Source organism: Heloderma suspectum, chromosome 9 (genome assembly GCF_057233095.1).
Source record: "Heloderma suspectum isolate Gila_16-S chromosome 9, 16-S_ref, whole genome shotgun sequence".
Classification (NCBI taxonomy): domain Eukaryota; kingdom Metazoa; phylum Chordata; class Lepidosauria; order Squamata; family Helodermatidae; genus Heloderma; species Heloderma suspectum.
The window spans coordinates 42,012,195-42,034,173 of NC_139466.1; the positions used below are offsets into that span (position 1 = coordinate 42,012,195).

General features: G+C 41.2%; 1 protein-coding gene across 8 annotated transcripts in view; it reads right to left on the minus strand.

Moving 5' to 3' along the window:
* ATRX (ATRX chromatin remodeler) overlaps positions 1-21,979 on the minus strand; it is a 137,148-nt gene that overhangs the window by 73,555 nt on the left and 41,614 nt on the right. For 7 of the 8 annotated variants that reach the window (XR_014784880.1, XM_084814220.1, XM_084814214.1 and 4 more), the window contains 4 exons: positions 11,086-11,161; positions 4,009-4,139; positions 3,396-3,587; positions 947-1,040 (listed from right to left, as the gene is read on the minus strand). Coding sequence is in view for 7 of the 8 variants with exons in the window: in XM_084814220.1 (XP_084670346.1) it covers positions 947-1,040; positions 3,396-3,587; positions 4,009-4,139; positions 11,086-11,161 (493 nt within the window). In the remaining variant the exon portion in view is untranslated. The remainder of the gene's footprint in view (positions 1-946; positions 1,041-3,395; positions 3,588-4,008; positions 4,140-11,085; positions 11,162-21,979) is intronic. The other variant, XM_084814216.1, reaches the window with a different exon arrangement.

The window sequence follows — 21,979 nt, forward strand, 5'->3', positions numbered from 1 at the left end:
ATATTTCAAAAGAATTACTAAGGATGCAACCCATTTAGATTAATTTTAATTATTAAGTCATTAGTTTACTGGTTAAATTTGCAAACATTCCTTATGTCTATGAGAGAAAGAGCCAGTTCACATGTAACCAGAAGCACCATGGGTGAATTTCCCACAAGTCTTCTTGTTGTGGCGCTGGCCGACATTTCGTAAATTCAAGCCATGGCGGGGACGTACCACAGGTTGTCATTATGTGCGAACCTGGTGAGGGTGGGTTGTTGGGGCGGTTAGCAAGCCACCTGCAACCCTAAAACAGGCCATGGGTTCTGTGTGGCTTGCTAACTACCCCAACCACCCACTCTTGCTGGGTTTACACATAAGGCCAAGCTGCAGCACACCACCACCATGGCTTAAATTTTTTAAATGCAAAAGGACAAGCCCAGCAGAGAAATTCACCCACGGTGGCTTGCTGTTATATGGGAACCAGGTCATTATGTCACACTGATTTCTTCAGAACCTTGTGAGTTTTGCCTCCTTTCTTTTTCTGGTCTGGAATTAGTGCTGTGCTCCATTTTTCTTCCTGGAAAGCACTGACATTCCTCCCACCACCCCATCTATAAGCAGCAAAAGTGCTTTATCTCATTGCAAACCCACGCTTTTGAGTAACAGTAGCAGCAACTTGCATAGTAAGTTTACAATCCAGAGGAGCCTAAAGGACAAGCAAATCCAACCCATGCCCTTTTCCCTGATTCTCTGAAAAGAGGTAGAGGCTGTCCTCCAGATCCTCCTTGCTTGTTCCCAATTTATCTTGCCTTCCTCTACAGCAATGCCCTCCAGATATTTGGACTACAACTCCCAGCATTCCCCAGCTACCTGTATTTACCCTCCTCTCTTTCATAATACCAAGGAAGAAAGAGAGAAAAATTAACTGGGAACCGCCACAATAGAACAACAACAAAAAAGAAACCTTGTTCTAGGACGTTGCTCATCTTCAGATTCACTAACATCTTCGCTGACCCCAGATTCATTTCCTTCTGAATTATCTGAATCCTCACTGCTCACTTTAAGATTAAACAAACAAAAATACTATCAAAACAGCTCTTGCAGTTAAATGTCAAATATTTGCCAACACTTTCACAAAGCTAGTAAAACAAGGTAAATATAGAACCAAGACTCATACTATGACAAGACAAGAACCAAAAGACAATGTGGAAACTGTGCCATCTGCTGGCATGTGTAAGAAGAAACATTTATTTTAAACATTTATTCTCAGGCTGGAGAATTCTGATGATCTAGACTTGAGTACTGAGTCTCTATGGAACTGCAGCAGCAAACAGTAATTAAGCAAAGAATAAATAAAGCTGTTTCAATAGATATATTATTTTCAATGCAATCTGGAACATATATTAAAACAATTTAGCAGAGGAATTAGGCAGAAAAAGTGAAATGTGATCTTTTATTTGTATATCATTCATAACTAACAGACTCTGCTGTTGGTAAACAATGTTTTTAAACTGTAGACAAACTGTACACAAACAAGGTTATTTTGTTGTTGTGTTGTGTGAACCTGGCTAGCAGAGGTTATTTGAGGGTTAAACAACCCTCACATAACCCTACAACAGAACATGGGTTGTATATTCATAATGGCAGCTGGCGTGTGCTGCAGTTCCTTCATGGAAAATTAACCCATGATGGACTGTCGTGTCGTGCGAACCTGGTCTTTGAAAAGCAGCATGTAAAAAAATGAACTATTCTCAATCTGCCTGCATGCAAACAAGTCCTCTAAAGCAGTGGTGAGCAGAAAGTAGATCTCCAGATGTTTTGGACTTGCAGCATTCCTGACTATTGGCCATGCTGGCAGGGGCTTCTGGGAGTTGACTAAACACTTCTGAAGGTCAGAATCCAGACAGCTACTCTTAACAGTACTATCCTGTTTACTGAGAAGTAAGCCCAGCATAGGGAAAACATTTACCTAGGAGTAAGCTCCACTGAAAACAATGAGACTTACATCTGACTAATGATGCTGGAGAAATTCTGCATTTTTAAACGGATCAACCTAATTTACAGTTCACGGACTACTATGCAGATTGGAACCCAGTTATCCTTCAGACTGCACACTTCCCTGAAATTTGCGATAAAATTCTCGGATCAAAAAGTGTGTACAAACATGCTTACTTTAGGGGGAAATACATACAATTTAAATGAAAATGTTAATGTACTTCTTTAAATACACAGCAAACAGGATGGAATGGACTCATGAACTCCGCCATGCCCCCTCTTTAATGAGCTTCCGCCATGCATTAAAAACATGGTTGTTCAGGCAGGCATTTGGGGTGGGCTAGGGTAATTTTAGAAATGTAATGTTTTTAATGTTGAATTTTATTGTGTAAACTGTTTTTATTGTTGTACATCGCCCAGAGTGGCTGGGTGCAGGCCAGACGGGTGATTAATACATTTAATTAATTAATTAATTAATTAATTAAATGATTGAACACAAGCAAAACTGATATGGGCCAGAAACAGACTGATCCATCCAGTTCTACATGGAAAGGATTGTGCTGTGTGTCTGACAGTTTGCATGTATCCAGAAGGATTTCTGACACTCTTTCTCTTCACAGCAAACTCCTATTGCATATTATAAACTGCTTTTGAAACCCCATTCAGTTTCAAAATCATTTTACCATGCAGATGATCAAGGAAGAGAAGTCAAAAGCCCTCCACAAGTAGTTGCACAGTTCTGGTCAATACAGGTAGTTTAAGAAAACTATAATAAAAAGTAGCAAATGAGATAGTTCTTAAACAGGAAGATAATTTAGGAGATACTGAAAAGTTAAAGTTCTAAATTAGGATAAACATTTTTAAGTGAAAAAAATCTTAAAGGTACAATTTTTTATCCTTATTTGGACACCCAAAGATCTTAATTTCTCATTCTGAATACTCTTGTGTTATCAATGTGATTTTGACTATGAAGCAGCAGCAGTGGCATGACCTCAGATTCAGGAGAATTCTACTGTCCCTGTGCTGCTATGGTTCTACATGGCTAGGATCCAAGGAACACAGCAGTTAATTCTACATGCCCAAGGAGACTTTGGGCTTGCGTGCATTCAAGAGCAACTATCCACTCCACACGGCACACCTCTTCTGAGCTAAGTGAAATCATGCGTGGAGCTCTAGTGTTCAAAGGGGGAAAGCAAAAAAGATCTCCCTCGGCCCCACCTGACCTGTGTCTCTGAACTCACATACACGACTAAACAGTCCTAGGATGACTCCTCCCATTGCTGAGTAGCGTGGTTATCTGCATCATCCTATCAAGAGGCAAGGAGGATTTTACCACATATCAACTGCCTGTATGGGCTCTGTTATGCATGCACATCCACGTGTACACACACACACACACACACACACACACAGAGTACCTTTCCTTCTATTTCTGCGTTTAACTTCTTTTGACTCTTTAGATTTTCCCTTTTTCTCTTCCTCAGACTCTCCATCACTCATTGTCAACTTATGTCTTAACAACCGGTGTTTATGTCTAGGTTTCTTAGCCTCTTCAGCATCTGAATCAGAGTCAGACTCAGAGTCAGAGTCATCTTCTTGTTCATTGTCTTCTGTCACAGAAAAACAACAACATAAAGCCTCTCATATGCAGCCGATGCCAGTAGCACGGGGAGATACATCAACTTCACGTAACACCACACTATTTGCATTATGACAGACTTGAGAACGGCAGTTTATCCACTAAACAAAATAAAATTTACTTGTTTTTACTATACTAACGTTACTGTGGAAGCAAGCAAGTTACGCTTAAGGGAATGTCACAGGCATTGATACAAAGGCTTCAGCACAAGTTTAGGTGGCAGTGATGGGCAGATAGTTATCTTCGTAATCTGTTCACTACCAATTCCCATTTGGGTTCAATATTGAGCAAGTTTACATATTTTGTAGCAAGGAATGTACTGTTGAATTGTCTCTTATTAAATACTTTCAAATTACAACCATTCAAGAACTGTGCCTCTATCTGATGCTCACCATTGTCGCCTATATTTTCAATTTGCCTTCCTTTCTTCTTTTTCCCATCATCAGATTCTTCATCGGAAGAAGCATCCTCCTCTGAGGAAAGATTGGCTTTGATTTCTTCTAAAAGCATTTTCTTGGCAATTCTTTGAAGTAAAACAAAAAAGGTGTATTCCATTGGTTCACCAATAAAAATCAGTAAATGACAAATGTAATTGTACAACTGTATTAATTAGATAATGCAAGCTCAAGAGTTTAAGAACTGAGCAAGAATAACGGATGGAAACAAACCATGTTGGCAATGGAAGAGTAATTTGGTGTATCAACTTGCTGGTGGGAGAATGAAGTGATTATTATGAACAATGGCAATAAACATTTTCAAGTTCTATAGTATATCTGTTGCCGATGTAGTTCCACTGCATGGTTAAACTTTCATTTGTCTCCCATCGGTTTGTCTCCCTTAACTGTGTAGCAATATTTAGCTGAATATTGGAATCCCACATCAGTCCTGATGGCCTCCAAAACATAAAGTAAGAAATGCATCTTTAAAGGCAAGAGAAAGCATGGGCATACCCAGTGGTCCAGACCTCCATGCCATATCACAAGCTGCTACTGAAAAGCCCCTCTGTTGCAAAAGTGTTTGGGGCTGCTGTTCAAAGGAAGCCAGCACCATGTCCCTTGGATGCCAACATCAGGTCTAAAGAATTCTGGCTTACTGTGAATGAGCTAATATGCTGGTGCACCCTACCCGATTGCTCCTGCTTAGCTCCTCCTGCAAGCAGGAGCAGCTAAACAAACTGCAGGCCTTCCCATGGGTTTGTTTATCGTGACATGTGAACTGGGACTTCTGGCTTGTATCTCCTCAGAGAAGCCAGAGTCATAAGCCAAGAACAAACCATGGTTCATGACTTTGGCTTCCCTACGGAGAGACAAGCTAGAGTTCCCGGTTCGCACGTCATGATAAACAAATCACAGATGGCCACTGAATTCTAGATAAAGACTCAAATTGTGAGGTGCCTTTAAAAATACCCTGCTCCATTAACCAATTCAAATTGGGTGAGCCATTCATCTAAGAATATTAGGAAAGATACACACCCTGCTCCTTTCTAGTCTGGCCCTCGATTGCCAACCTGTCCTGCCTTAAACAGTACTCGTTTGCTGCCGTGTTTGTTTTAAATAATGGCAGTAGAAACAACTAGGAACACAACATGGACAATTGTCAGTGCAACCTTTTCAAATGAATGACACTTATCTCCTTGTGCCAAGACAAGCCAGGCAGGTCAAAATGACCAGCAGCAGTACAAGGCGGAGACAAACCTTCTCCCTCCCCCTCATAGTGGCATGGCTCTGGTGGGTGTGGGGCTAATCACTTGCAAGTCCAATTCAACTTCAGAAAAATCCACTTGGGGCTTCCCATCACATGGTCATGTGTCATATTGGCACAATGTGCAACACCACTCCATCTCATCGTGGGGCAAGCCAAAATACACCAGAATTAATATTTTCTCTTCACTTTTATCTGTCTACCTTCCTAATTAGAGATTGCCAGGACTCTGAAAGAACTCTGTCCCTGTTATAGCACAACATCTATAGTTACCGCACTTCAATGAACCATGATGTAAGAAATTAGTGCAAACTGTTATGGCTTGTCCATGGTTTTCAAGGAATCCCAGCTGACCGGATATTTCCTATATTTATATAACTGACGACCAAAGATAAGGAATGGGGGGAAGCTAACAGGGTCCCCAATGCCCTAATGAAGTAAGTTATTGACAGATTTGCTGTGTTTTGACCATATCCTAATAACTGGATGTGTACACACGATTTCAAACGTGCAGCCAGTTGATGCGGTATTGGTTTCAGCACAATAGGCCCTCACACTGCAGGCTGCTTTTGGAAACTCCCATTTCATGAGCCCCTGTTGGTCTGGCACAAGAACATTACTGGTCTAAACCAGACCCAAATACTGTGATTGGCATGTGCCACTAGATTGCACCCCATGAGTAATAGTAAACTAAAAGCATAGAAAACGCCAACTTAACAAATCTTTATAGCAAGTCCATCACACTGGGTAATAAGTACACCATAAAAGAAAATTAAACACATTGTCTATTTTATGTCCGATGTTAATCAAAAATCTTCATATTTTTGTCAAATACATAAATTGCATTGGTCATCAAGGAAGAACAGCAGTAAGATGTATTTAGAGTAACTGTGCTAGTAAGACGTCAAATAGGGAATTATGACAAGGATTGTTTTAAGTGGAAGGTTTCTCACATACACTTTGTCACATGTTGTGATTCAAAGTTCCCCAAGAACAACAAAAGGGTAGGTATGTTTCCTGATCCCCTGTTTCTGTTGTCCTAACAAGCAGCAAACACAGAAGGTTTGAGCCCCTGTTGGGCCACCATGCATAGCTAATATAGTACATTCAGCCTGGTGGGTCACAAGTTGTGCAGACATGTGTTAAGGAGTACAAAAAAAGTTGATCATGAACTGGACCATAGTGACCATGAAACTGAATGGAAATATCTACATTTCTCACTTTTTATATCTGTTGTCTCTCAAATTTTAAACCTGATCACTGAAAAAAAGTTTTGTTTTACATGACAGCTTCTTTGTAAATCACTTTTCTTTTATCTGTCCTCCTGATCCGAAGTTACTGGGAGCCTACAACTGGTTTTGACCTGGGTCCTATAGAGAGCTGAAAAGGGAAAGTAACATGGTACTGTAATTGATTCTTAACATTAACTAAATGGGATATGATGCATTCATTTTCTGATTAAATCTGTCTAAATTAAGAAAATGTAGCTTTTGGTATCGGCACAAGCTTTTTTCACCTCCTGCTTTATTGAGTAAAGCAATGAAAAACATTTTTCAAATGTTTCAGGTTTCAAAACACAAGATGTAATGATTTAGTATTTTCAGAAGTTAATCCTCCTAAGTTATAAGTGACACTGAAAAGTTTTGTTTCTTAAATAAAGCCCATTTTGACTCTTGTAAGGACATCAAATTCAAGAGATGCTAGATTCTTAGAACAGGGAAAAGAAATGCAACCAAATGGATGAGGCTCAGAGGCTGAAATCTATCCCAAGAACACCCAAAAACATAACGTTGATAAGCAGTGTATCACTACTCTTACATGACCCAACTTTTTCATATTTTGGTGCAAAGGATGTGTGGAATATGGCTACACCCACAATACGACCCTAACTTGGTTAGGGCTTCCTTAAAACTTTTGAAACCCCCCCACCCCTCCAAAATCACTATGGCTTGTTTGCAGAGGGAGTTAGTCATAATCAACTTGTCCCATTGATTGCAACGGAACTAAAGCATGTCTAACCTCCTCTAAATCTAGCTATATAATTTCATTTTAAAATCAGTGTTTTGGCAGTTAAGAATAAATTTCACAAAAGCACTGATTTGTAAAACATGAGTAAACAATTTCTGCTTTCTCATATAGAACAGCCTTTCCCAACTCGATGCCCTCCAGATGTTTTAGACTACAACTCCCAGCATTCCTGGCAAGTGGTCATGCTAGCTGGGTCTGATGGGTATTGTAGTCCAAAATGTTTGGAGGGCACCAAGTTGGAGAAGACCGATAGAGAATTTACCAGAAGACCAAAATGGCACTTGCTTGCAGTTTTCATTTATCAGCACCTAGGGCTATCTCCATTTTCCCCCCATGTGTATTACCAGTTACAGTATCTGCATTTATTTATTAAATTTAAAATACTGGAGAGGCCAACCTTTGCCCCCTTCCAAATATTTTGAAGTCTCTTGCACTGCAGCTTTAACTGCAAGACTAAGACCACACACAGGCTTGCTGATTTTCCATAGGCACCTTTCGCACCAGTTCCAAACATGGATTCACTCATACAACCAGACAAATCAACACAATATTTTTTATATCAACGGGAGAAGAGCACCAAGCAATTTTTCCAGCACATGTGCATGACTCATGCAGGGTGCCACAGCTGGAAAGACTATGGGAAGTCCTGAATGCATGCACAAGTCTTCTGGGATACAACAACTCCAGCTAGAATCAAGGAGTATGTTTACAAGTATACATTTGACAAACTCTACAAATGCCTGAAAGTACCCAATATATAAAGAAAACTGCAGTGATGTGCTAAAGACACACTAACTGATGTGCCATGTTTAACCATTTTAGCTTTAAATGAGGAGACCACAGGTATGTTAAACTGAGTATTATGTGGGCAAATTCTCAATATGAATGAAAACAACTTAATTGATCCCTATAATATCTTAGTAGAAAAATGTGTTTTATATTTCTTAAATTAAATGCTTGGACGAGAAACATGTTTTACAAAAATTTATTGCATCCATCAAATACTTCAAAGGCATTGTGCATGAATACACTATGAATCTCTTAACGAACAAAAGTAACTCCAAACATATTAAAACAGCACTATTTAAAAGTTCAGACAAACCAATAAGAAACAAATACACACCACAATGAAATACAGCACTGTCTGTTATATTAAGACCCACTAAAATATTGCACTTTGGCAAAAGATTATTTTAACATTTTAATAAGAGGCATGTTAAAAATGATTTCTTCAGGAAAAGAAAGCTGTAGGTAAAACTGTCCAAGCTGTATAACATTACTACAAATCTCTAGCATCCTTCTTTGGCCTGGTAGAAGTGGGTGTTTTGTCTAAAAAAGCAAGCAACAGTTAAACTACAACCCATAAGAGCATTTACTTTAACGTTTGGGACTGGTATATCGTGGTGCAAGTCACTGATCATTCAATCGGGCTCACCATGGCAGGGATCCAAACAGGCCCATGTGCATGCAGAAAGCATTTCAGCTTATAAATGCGGGAGAGGGAATACACCAAGCATCATCCCTCTGTACCATAGGAGCTCCTCTTCAGGGGGAGGGGTACAAGGCACCGCATCAGGAAGGAGTGCTAGGAAAATCCTCCATGTCCTGCAGTATTTCTGCACGCAGCTCTTTGAATCTCTCTAACATACATGATCATCAAACCAGCTACTTAACTGCATTTTCCTAACTCTGACACAAAATGAAGTGTTTCAATACAGTATAATACATATCAGCCAATATTCATCTTGTATATCGGTCAAGACTATTTGCTGATGAACACCAACTCCATCTAAGAGAGGTAGATTGATACTTTCCTGGATTATACAGTATTCAGGGGTTCTTCCCCCTTAAAGCAATTCCAGGAACTTACTTTTATTTACTAAGTAAAATTATTCTTTATGATTAAAATATTTCAGGATTAATTTGCTAAGTATTACGAAATAAAGGATAATACTCCAAGCAAAACACCTAATTTTCTATATAATGTTAGCTACTAGAAATGCTTTTAAAATCTATTAAATAAGGAAATGAATTTGGTTCTTTAAAAGAAACATACATTTTTTAAAAGTTTGCTATCATTCTATACTGTCAACCCCTAAGCAATTATTAAAGTTCACTATTAAACATGGGTTTAAACGTGTGTTAAAAGCAAGTAACAGCTAGATTAGCAGCATTTTTATCTGTACCCAAGTCCATATGGGAGAACAAGTGTTAAAATTCACTTCAGGTACAAACTCCCAAAATATGTTTCATTTTCTATAATGAGGCAGGTAAAAACCAGGTAAATTGTTAACAAACAATTCTTACTCCACAAAGCCAATTGCACATTTATCGTTGTCAAATATATCTTATATTTTATTGAGTTTGCAGAAAGAGTTCCCACAAAAGAAACTGCCTGGTAACCAACATTAAGCATAGATGGCTTGTCAGTATATACTTTGTTAATCCTGTAACAGCACAATCCTATACATGCCTCCTCAAAAGTAAGTTCCACTATGACCCAGTTAGCATGTCATGCTTGAACTCATAATTTGCCATGCACGAGTGGGAAAGAGCGGGCACATCAGCCACTTCCGCTTTAATCAACAACCTACAATTGAATGGGTCAGAGATTATTGAGCATGGCGTGTGAACCCAGAGCACTGCTTGTTTAGGGGCTAAACAACCCAGCAGTTAACTCATGGTTCATTGTTCGGTTAACCACTGGGTTATGTGGTCCCTAAACAACCCAGAGCTCTGGGTTCACACATTACGCTCAGCAACCCACAACTCAGCCATCATAGGTTATTGTATAAAAGTAGAAGTGAGGAGCAGGAGGCAGAGCACTTGCTCACTCCTGCTTGTGCACAGGAAACCGTGGGTTAATTAACCCATGATTCGCCATTACATGCAAACCGGGTCAATAAGTCAGTATAGGATTGCAACCTAAGTCTGCTAAGTATTTCATTATTTTATTCTTTTTCCGGTTTACAGTTACAGAATGTATGTATTTGAAAATTTATAAAGGCCTACAAAACTAAAATCCTTAACTACAGTGATATTTTAACATTAAATTTTAATACCAAATATACATTTATGCACATGTTTAAATTTAACATGCGACTGTAGTCCGAACAATGCCAATAAAAACTCACTCAAATGACTGAAGCGGGCACAAATTCAAGTCATCACATTAATGCCACCAAGTATTCACTTTTAAATTAAGAAGTGAATAGTTTAGGATATTACAAAACGGTTTTCTCCAAAAGCATGGCCCATTTATGGCTCTGCTTTCTTATCAGGCTTTCATAAGAACTAATTTACACAACTAAAAAGGAATTCAAGAGCCACAACAAAGATCTTGAATAACTGAATAGTTGCTAATCTGCATCTCTTATTCCTGTGGGCAGCCATAATTATCAATTTTTAAGAAAAGAAATGTGACTGAATGTACAGTTTACATAAAATCCACATTTTACATGGAAACTTAAAACGGACAGTGCTGCAGTGCATTTATAACACACCCTATGCAAGGTGTGTGAGTTAACACTTAAATGTATTTTCTCATTTTCTTTTCATTTCTGGATTTGGGGGTTTGTTTTCTGGCCTCTCGTTCAAACTTGCGGGAAGCCTGTGAGCGAGTCTTTACAAGGCAGGCACTTCTGGTTTTTACAACCTGCTTGCTGTTCCGTTGCTCTTGTTTGCGCCCACGCCTAGGGTGTGTTATAATCTTTTTAAAGTCCTTACGGATGGAATCATACCTATTCTCAGGATCATCGTCATCATCTTCCTCCTCTTCCATTGGCACAGCTGCCGATTTATTCTCTGCTTCATCTCCTTTGGAAAAAAAAGGACAGACATATTAGCACAAGAGTAAAGCTTGTTGTTTCAGGTGCGGAATTATCACGACCTCAACCTTTCTCAGTGATCATATTTCTTTATAAATAGGTTTCTTATCGGACTGCTATATAAATTTACGAACCAAACCAATAAAAATTAGAAATAAAGCCTAATAACTATTAAGCTTTGTACTATCAGTGCAGTTTATATACAGCAAGAACAGGTTGCAAGTTGTAATGTTAACAAGGTAACTCTATGCAATATTGTACTGATACTCTACGGACATGAGCAGTTCATACGCAGCCAACGGGAGACTGACATCTTGTGGTGAGAAAGCAGGCGTATGTATCTCCTTCTCCAGCAGGCATACAAGGCACCACATGAGCTGGTGCGCCAGAGAGTGACCCAGATGCACATAGTTTTATTTCACAATAACCTTTCCTCTCCCTTTAAAGAAGAGGATGGACCTCATAAATATGGTCCTGTGCAGTCTTGGTACAGTGCCTTGTAGATCTGATGGGAAGAAGGATGTGGGCACATTCCTTTCATCAGATTGATCCTCCGCAGGCGTGTAAAACAACCTCTTATTACCAACTAGCAAACAGACCTGGCTTCGCACGGGTAGGAATAGCCCATATTTTGATACACTGAAGCCTTCAAGCAAAGTTACGCAGCGGCCAGAATTGGACACATTGTGCCTGCCCCCCCTGAGTGAAGCCACAGCACCCCTAGGTATGGCCCCTGCCATGTGCACCCCAATAGCTGCTATAGTTTCACCACTCCATTCCCTTGCCCCCTTCTGAACCACTATAATTCTGTCTCTCAGGCTACTTATGTCCCCTGGCTTCAAACTGTATTGACTGCAAAGCAATGTGCCTGACTGAGTCTAACAGGCACGACACAATGCATGATTGGGAGGAAGAAAAAAGCAAACTCATGGACTAGTTCTTAGCTACAAAGTTCTTATAACTGTAGTCTTCCAGGCTCAACACCATCTTCTACAACATGCAGCACTGCTACAACATGTATTTATGGAACTAAAAATATAATGCCCTCCTTTTTATTGAGTAACTACAGAAGAAAGGGTGGGTGGGTATCATGATTGTAAGCCATGAAGGAGTCAGCTTGACAAAAGATGAGAGTATTATCATTTTTCCATTCTCCAAACGAACATGGATTTCTATTAAAATAGCAGTTGTGTCTTCTGTAATAATGAAGATTTGTTTGTTGGTTTTAAAACTATTATGGAGTATTTTGATGGGTTTTCCAAATTTGAGAGGAACTAAGTATTCAGGTGTCCTTAACACCTTCCAGCTTGGGGCAGCGTCATGCATAGAATGGCAACTGAATTCTACTCATGGGATGTGCAAAACATTGCAGTCTATTCTCACCCCGTAACAGGAGTGCTCCTCTTCACAGGGCCGGCTAGACGTGCCTTCCTCTGGGATACTATATCACTCTCTCCTTTCTCCCCTCCATTTCCAACTGACACTCAACATTCTGTAGTTCCTGGTGATCATTAAGCGTGTCTGGGCCTCCCTACTTCTGTGCTATATTCACATAGGTGAATATTCCTTAGATGGGGTGAGGTTTGAGGGATTGGTACCAGGATCCCACTTCAGTGTTCAACATGCAGCACTGGAGCCTTGGAGATTGCTGGGCAGCCATATCTGCCTAGTAACCTATTTGATGGGTAACGATGCAGCAACTCAAGCAGAGATGGCCAAATAGTTCAACCAATATTAACATGATCCTCCCCACATAGATTCGGACACTTGGAGAAGCTCTGAGCGATCACTGCTATTTGAGAACTTATACAATGAACGTCTAAAAAGCGTCTAAAAAGCATTCATCTAAACTCTGGTCATGGATCCCCAGGTTAGGAGCTGTTGTGGATCCAGCTGGAAGATTCTGTTTACATAAGCTGTGCGAGAATCAAAAGGCCCATGTTAGACCAAATCTCAGGTTCAAGTAAAGCCTCAACCCCAAGGGCATGAAGAGGGAAAAATGCTCTAGCCCACAGAACTATGTAAGTAGGAGGAAATGTACCAGGCATTTTGAGGTAATTGAACAATAAGTAGTAAATCTATTCCTGTCTTCCACTGTTCTGGACGAAGTGTGTAAAGTCATAGGTACGATAAACAATTAAGGAAAGCACTGATGTCCTGCTTTAGTTCCCTCCATTGCATATACTTGCCAATGAAGGAGAAAGAGGCAGAAATTCAGTACCACCTTTTTGTCAATTTCAGCAATCATTTTGTTAGTTAACCATGACTGCGTTATTTCTGGGCTGGCAAAGTGGACTGGAAGTCGTTTTCTTGGCTGGTGGGCTGGCATCTTTGATTTTTCTGTCTAAAACACAAATGGGGGGGCGAATAATTCATTTTTCTGATAACATGGTGAGCATTTGCCATTGATTTTCTTTTATTAAAGTTACTCCAGAAATTAAAATTACTCAAAATGTTTTAGGCTAGTTATATTTAGGTTTTGCTATCTCAATGTTGGCTTAGGAAGATTCTCTCACACACACACACACACACACACACACACCCCATGGCTCCCATCACCTCACAACATTTCTGGCTGTGACCCAAGTGCAATTAAAAGATCAGTCAGTTTGTCCAGGCTATATTCCAGCCCAGACATTATCCCTACTACTGATACCTCTTTCATGGTCTCTATCTCAGTGCTGGTTACATGGACATGAGAGATGCACCACAAGGTTAAGGATTAAAGATGTTTGTCTCAAACTCTTATTTCTTTGTGTGTATGGCTTCCAAATCTTTATGCTCAGCATTTTGTTGGAAACTTTTTCTTTTTCAATGTGGTCTCCTTACTTTGCTTATTAAAGTATGAGTATGAGTCTCCATTTAAGTAACAGCAGCCCACGATATGCTTTGAAACAGATTCAGTTGAAGTTTTGAATGTGCTGATCTTCTGAAGATATCAGGTTAAGCCCCACTTGCCAAAGTGGCTGATGAAGACAGGACAAAGAAAGGTAGTTCCTACTGTGCTCATGACCAACAGAGATTTTCTTACCATAGCATAGGAAGGTAAGTGCCCCTATATTGGGCATAGTATATTCAAATATGAAGTGTTGCTCATTCGCCCTTAAGAACCCTCCATTTTGATTCACAGAGGACCTACATTTCCCTGTTTCAAAGACAACGATACATGCCAGAAACTCGGTCTTCCCAAATAGGTAAAGTCTTTTCATATCCTTACCCAGAACTGGTCATCACCCTTATGAACAAAATGAAAAGCACACGCATACACACAGACGTAGAAGAGCTAGTATGATACACCTAAATACATGTAGCCTTGCTTTTCCAGAGAAGTAAAAATACAGACATTTTCATAGCCAATAGCAGACACCACCACGGATCCTGGAATTGCCAGGGTATTGTTAATAATTTTTAATGGCGTTTTCTGGAAAATAGTAGGACTCAAGGAATTTTCACAGATTCAAGTAGGTCTTCATATAAAAGATTTTGCAATAGCTGGAGCCACAAAGCCATCTACCTTTTTTCTTTCCACATTATCTCTCTAAAGCCATTTTTCTGTTGTGATATAAATGGGGTTGGACTCGATGGTCTTATAGGCCCCTTCCAACTCTACTATTCTATGATAACAGAACTCTCTATCCTTCTACTTTTTTTAAGTAGGATGACTTCCTAAATAAGACCAAAAACTTTAAGACTTCAGTTATGTGAGTAATGTAATTCTACTCAATTTAAGAGATGGGAAGAGATCCAAACACGGTATCACATGCATGCACTGGTGATGTTCAGTCCCTTTCCTAGAACAGCCCTCTGTGCCCAACTCCAGTAGACCTTCTAAGGTGACAATCAATGTGGTGTCTGCAGCTGGAAGGGAAATTCACACTGTAATCCTATACATGCCTGCTCAGAAGTACATTGCTTTAAGTTAAGTAGGCTTACTCTGAGGCAAGTGTTTTGGGTTTTTTTTTTTAGATTTTATGCATGTTTTATATATGTTATTTCTGTGCTCTTTGTTTTGTGTTGTATTTTTTTAGCTTTTGTAATCTGCTCCCCCTTCATGGATCACTGCCTTGTTGTGGCGAAAGGGCTTGCGTAACTCAGTGAAGCCATAAGCTATGCCGTGCAGGGCCACCCAAGATGGACAGGTCATGGCAGAGAGTTCTGACAAAATGTGGTCCACTGGAGAAGGAAATGGCAACCCACTCCAGTATTCTTGCCAAGAAAACCCCATGGAACATATCACAAGGCTAAAAGAGATGACGCCGGAAGATGAGCCCCTCAAGTCGGAAGGTGTCCAATATACTACTGGGGAAGAGCAGAGGGTATTTCCAAGTAGCGCCAGAAAGAGTGAAGCGGCTGGGCCAAAGCCAAAAGGACACTCAGCTGTGGATGTGTCTGGTGGTGAAAAGAAAATCCGATGCTGTAAAGAACAATATTGTTTAGGAACCTGGAATGTAAGATCAATGAATCAAGGTAAGCTGGAGGTGGTCAAACATGAGATGGCAAGACTGAACATCGACATCTTGGGAATCAGTGAACTAAAATGGACAGGCATGGGCGAATTTAATTCAGGTGACCATCATATCTACTACTGTGGGCAAGAATCCCTTAGAAGAAATGGAGTAGCACTCACAGTCAACAAAAGGGTGGGAAAAGCAGTACTGGTGTACAATCTCAAAAACAATAGAATGATCTCAGTACGAATCCAAGGCAAACCATTCAACATCATAGTAATTCAAGTCTATGCCCCAACCACTGAGGCCGAAGAAGCTGAGGTTGATCGATTCTATGAAGACCTACAACACCTTCTAGAACTAACACCAAAAAAAGATGTCCTCTTCATCATAGGGGATTGGAATGCTAAAGTAGGAAGTCAAGAAATCACTGGGATAACAGGCAGGTATGGCCTTGGTGTACAAAATGAAGCAGGACAAAAGCTAATAGAGTTTTGCCAAGAGAACACGCTGATCATAGCAAACACTCTTTTCCAACAGCACAATTTCATTTATTTATTTATTTATTTATTTATTTCATTTCTATACCACCCAATAGCCGAAGCTCTCACAAGAGACGACTCTACACATGGACATCACCAGATGGTCAATATCGAAATCAGACTGATTATGTCCTTTGCAGCCAAAGATGGAGAAGCCCTATACAGTCAGTAAAAACAAGACCTGGAGCTGACTGTGGCTCAGATCATGAGCTTCTTGTTGCAAAATTTCGGCTTCAATTGAAGAACGTAGGGAAAACCACTAAACCATTCAGGTATGACTTCAATCATAGCCCTTATGAATATACCGTGGAGGTGAGGAATAGATTTCAGGGATTAGACCTGATAGACAGAGTGCCTGAGGAACTATGGACGGAGGTCCGTAACATTGTTCAGGAGGCAGCAACGAAATCCATCCCAAAGAAAAAGAAATGCAAGAAAGCCAAGTGGCTGTCTGATGACGCTTTACAAGTAGCTGACAAAAGAAGGGAAGTGAAAAGCAAGGGAGAAAAAGGAAGATATATCCAAATGAATGCAGAGTTCCAGAGAATTGCAAGGAGAGACAAGAAGGCCTTCTTAAATGAACAATGCAAAGAAATCGAGGAAAACAACAGAATGGGAAAGACTAGAGATCTCTTCAAGAAAATCGGAGATCTCAAGGGAACGTTTTGTGCAAAGACGGGCATGATAAAGGACAAAGAAGGCAGGGACCTAACAGAAGCAGATGAGATTAAGAAGAGGTGGAAAGAATACACAGAAGAACTATACAGGAAAGATCTGAATGTCCCTGATAGCCATGAGAGTGCGGTCACTGAACTTGAGCCGGACATCCTCGAGAGTGAAGTCAAGTGGGCCTTAGGAAGCATTAGTAACAACAAAGCTAGCGGAGATGACAGTATTCCAGCTGAGCTATTTAAGAGCCTAAAAGATGATGCTGTTACAGTGCTGCACTCAATATGCCAACACATTTGGAACACTCAACAATGGCCACAAGACTGGAAAAGGTCAGTTTACATTCCAATTCCAAAGAAGGGCAACGCCAAAGACTGTTCAAACTACCGCACAATTGCGCTCATTTCATATGCCAGCAAGGTGATGCTCAAAATCCTACAAGCCAGGCTTCAGCAGTATGAGAACCGAGAACTACTGGGAGTACAAGCTGGGTTTCGAAGAGGCAGAGGAACTAGAGATCAAATCGCCAACTTTCGCTGGATCATGGAGAAAGCAAGAGAATTCCAGAAAAACGTCTATTTCTGCTTCATTGACTACGCTAAAGCCTTTGATTGTGTGGATCACAACAAACTGTGGCAAATTCTGAAAGTGATGGGAGTACCAGACCACCTTACCTGTCTCCTGAGAAACCTGTACGAGGGTCAAGAAGCAACAGTAAGAACCAGACATGGAACAACCGAGTGGTTCCAAATTGGGAAAGGAGTACGACAAGGCTGCATATTGTCACCCTGCTTATTAAACTTATCCTCAGAGTACATCATGAGAAACGCCGGGTTGGATGAATCACAGGTCGGAATTACGATTGCCGAGAGAATTATCAACAACCTCCGATATGCAGACGATACCACCCTAATGGCAGAAAGCGAAGAGGATCTAAAGAGCCTCTTGTTGAGGGTGAAAGAGGAGAGTGCAAAAGCTGGTTTGAAACTCAACATTAAAAAAACTAAGATCATGACATCTGGCCCCATAATTTCCTGGCATATAGAAGGGGAAGAAATGGAAGCAGTGACAGATTTTATTTTCTTGGGCTCCAAGATCACCACAGACGGTGACTGTAGCCATGAAATTAAAAGACGCTTGCTCCTTGGGAGGAAAGCTATGGCACACCTAGGCAGCATAGTAAGAAGCAGAAACATCACCTTGCCGACAAAGGTCTGTCTAATCAAAGCTATGGTTTTCCCAGTAGCAACGTATGGCTGTGAGAGCTGGACTATAAGGAAGGCTGAGTGCCGAAGAATGGATGCTTTCGAACTGTGGTGCTGGAGAAGACTCTTACGAGTCCCCTGGACTGCAAGGAGGTCAAATCAGTCCATCCTAAAGGAAATCAACCCCGACTGCTCATTGGAAGGACAGATACTGAAGCTGAAGCTCAAATATTTTAGCCACCTAATGCAAAGAGAAAACTCTCTGGAAAGGACCATGATGCTGGGAAAGACTGAAGGCAAAGGGAGAAGGGGACGGCAGAGGATGAGATGGCTAGATAGCATCACTGATGCAATGAATTTGAACTTGAGCACGCTCCGGGAGAGAGCGCAGGACAGGAAGGCCTGGCGCGCTATATGGTCCATGGGGTCACGAAGAGTCGGACACGACTGAACAACAACAATCTGCTCAGAGAACATTTGTTGTTGATAGTAATACGTGGTATAGGATTGCAGAGTCAGTGTTTCCCACACACCATGTGCAAGGAGGGCCATTTGAATCCTGGCCCAATATGGCACACACTTAAAGTCCGTAGGCTAATTTTTACAAGCCAAATTATAACAATGTGTGACACCCATTTTTGTTATACTATCACAGGCCTAGATGAAGAAGCCATTTACCAAACTGTAGTAATGACAAGTTCACAAATCCACAGATTACGTACTTCTTCACACATCACATCATTAACCTATGGAATTTGTAGATGTCTTGACAGCCATTAGCTTAGATGGCTCAAAAGGGGGTTAGAGAAAATCTTGGCGGATGTTACTATCTATGTCTACCATTTGCTGGGAAATAGGGGGGTAAAAATTGATTTTTTTAAAAAAATCTGATTTAAATCAGATATTTATTTTTTAAAGCATAGAACTGCTGTTTCTTTTTAAAAAATAACTAAGTTAATATTAAATAATCTGAATAAAAGCAAGTTAGCTCTAACAACCAACTAAGGGTTAATTAATCCCACTCATGCCCACTTGCTGCTTCTGCTTTGCATCCAGTTTAGCAAATAACCCAGGAATGCTGTATTCCTGGATTGTTCAGTGTGGCAAGTGACCCCACACTCTGGGTTGTTAAGGGAGAAACAACTCAGTGTTTTAACCCAACAACAAACCATGGCTTAAAACTCTGGATTGTTTCTCCCTCAACAACCCAGAGTACAGGGTTCAGACAGTGCAGCAAGCAACCCAGGAATGTGGCGTTCCTGGGTTGTTTGCTAAACCAGATGCAAAGGGGAAGCGGAGGGCAGGAGGCAGCAAGCTTCTGCACTACCCCAACAACACATGGTTGTTGTTATGTGGGAATCAGGTCACTGAATTAAAGGAGGTACAATGAGGTTAAATGAACAACCAATTTGATCATTTTGCAAATATGAATACCCTCTAAACTAAACCAACGACCCTACCAAGTACACTGAGTTAAAGGAGGCTTTTCTTTGTAAATGTAGAACCACTTTGGTTATTTCTTAAATATGATTATTGACACTCTACCTACCAAACAAATTGCATTCTCACCTGATGAAAATAATCTGCTCTAGTCTGTCCAGGAACTACAGGCCTTCGACCTATCAGTCATGGACATTTCATTTTTATTTGCTACTTTCGGGGGGGGGGGGGGCAAGGAAGAGTGATGCAGAAAAGTACAACACAGAAAAGAGGAAGAAAATGTAATGTTGTCCAGTGGGCAGGTTCCTCTACACCCATACCTAACCTCTGGAACAGTCACACTGCTGGTCATAAGAAAGACCCAATATGGGAATATTTTAAAGACATTCCCTCTATTGATAAAAACAGGGAAAGCATGAAAAATATATACAGTGGAACAAAGAGATGCAAAGCCTGGTTGTAAAAATGAAAGTGTAATTTACTTGGAAATTAACTTAATTAATTTCAGTTACTGAGTTTCAGTTACTGAGGCCTGAGGATGCGGACAAGGTGCTTGGCCAAGTCCGATTGACCACTTGTGTGCTTGACCCTTGCCCTTCATGGCTTATTAAATCAAACAAGGAGGGGTTGTCCGGCTGGGTCCAGGAGGTTGTAAATTCCTCCTTGAGAGAGGGAGTGGTGCCTGCTGCTTTAAAAGAGGCAGTAATTAGACCACTCCTGAAAAAGCCTAACCTGGACCCAGAGGATGTTAACAATTATAGGCCAGTGGCCAACATCCCCTTCCTGGGCAAGGTGCTTGAGCGGGTGGTTGTAGGACAGCTCCAGGCACTCTTGAATGAAACGGATTATCTAGATCCATTTCAATCGGGCTTCAGGCCTGGTTTTGGAACAGAAACTGCCTTGGTCGCCCTGTGGGATGACCTCTGCCGGGAGAGGGACAGGGGGAGTGCGACCCTGTTGATTCTCCTGGACCTCTCAGCGGCTTTCGATTCCATCGACCATGGTATCCTTCTGGATAGGTTGTCTGGGTTGGGAGTTGGAGGCACTGCACTACAGTGGTTCCGCTCCTACTTGGATGGCCGATTCCAGAAGGTGGTGCTGGGGGATTATTGCTCTGTGCCATGGCAATTGTGCCATGGGGTTCCACAGGGCTCTATTTTATCCCCCATGCTGTTTAACATCTACATGAAACCGCTGGGGGAGGTTATCCGGAGGTGTGGGCTGAGGTGCCATCAATATGCGGATGACACCCAGCTCTACCTCTCTTTCTCATCAAAACCAGGTGAGGCAGTGGCTGTTCTGAACCAGTGCCTGGGCACGGTAATGGACTGGATGAGGGCTAATAAACTGAAACTCAATCCAGACAAGATGGAGGTACTGTTAGTGGGTGGTTCGTCTGCCCGGCTAGGTGATATTCAACCTGTTCTGGAGGGGGTTGCACTCCCCCTAAAGGATCAGGTTCGTAGTTTGGGGGTGCTCTTGGATCCAGAACTGTCACTTGAGGCGCAGGTGAACTCAGTGGCACGGAGCACTTTTTATCAGCTTAGGCTGGTATACCAACTACGCCCTTATCTGGACAGAGATAGCCTAGCTACAGTTATCCATGCTCTGATAACTTCTCGTCTGGATTACTGCAATGCGTTATACGTGGGGCTGCCTTTGAAAATGGTCCGGAAACTTCAGCTGGTCCAAAATAGGGCAGCAAGATTGTTAACAGGGACTGGCCTGCGAGCTCATATTACGCCAGTACTTTTCCAGCTGCACTGGCTGCCAGTCCATTTCCGGGCCCGATTCAAAGTGCTGGTGTTAACATCCAAAGCCCTTAACGGCTTGGGGCCAGGTTACCTGAAGTATCGCCTCCTCCCATATGTGCCTGCCCGGACCTTAAGATCATCAGCAGCAGCCCTTCTCCGTGAGCCCCTGCCAAAGGAAGTGAGGCGGGTGGCTACTAGGAGGAGGGCTTTTTCTGTTGTGGCACCCTGGCTCTGGAATGAGCTCCCTAGTGAGGTTCGCCTGGCGCCTACATTGTACTCCTTTCGGCGCCAGGTGAAGACCTTTTTATTTTCCCAGGCATTTTAGCTTTCTAAATTTTTATCTTTGCTGTTTTAAATCTGTATTTTAAACTCCTGTACTGCTGCTAGGTTTTATTTGGTTGTATTGTTATATTGTGGTTTTAATGTTCTATATATTTTAAATTGTTTTATTGTGTGTTGTTTGGTTTTAGTTTTTGTGAACCGCCCAGAGAGCTTCGGCTATTGGGCGGTATAGAAATGAAATGAAATGAAATAAATAAATAAAGTGGTCAGACTTCTTATTGCTTAGGAAATACATGAAGTAACATCATTAGAAAGCTAGATTTAAAATCAGCCATTTTTCTTGCCAATTTAATTGCTTGGGAGCAACAGCAGGAGAGGGGTACTGCCCTTCTGTCCCGCTAGTGGGTTTTCCAGAGGCATCTGGTTTGCCACTGTGGGAAATAGGGTACTGCATTTCCCATATTTAG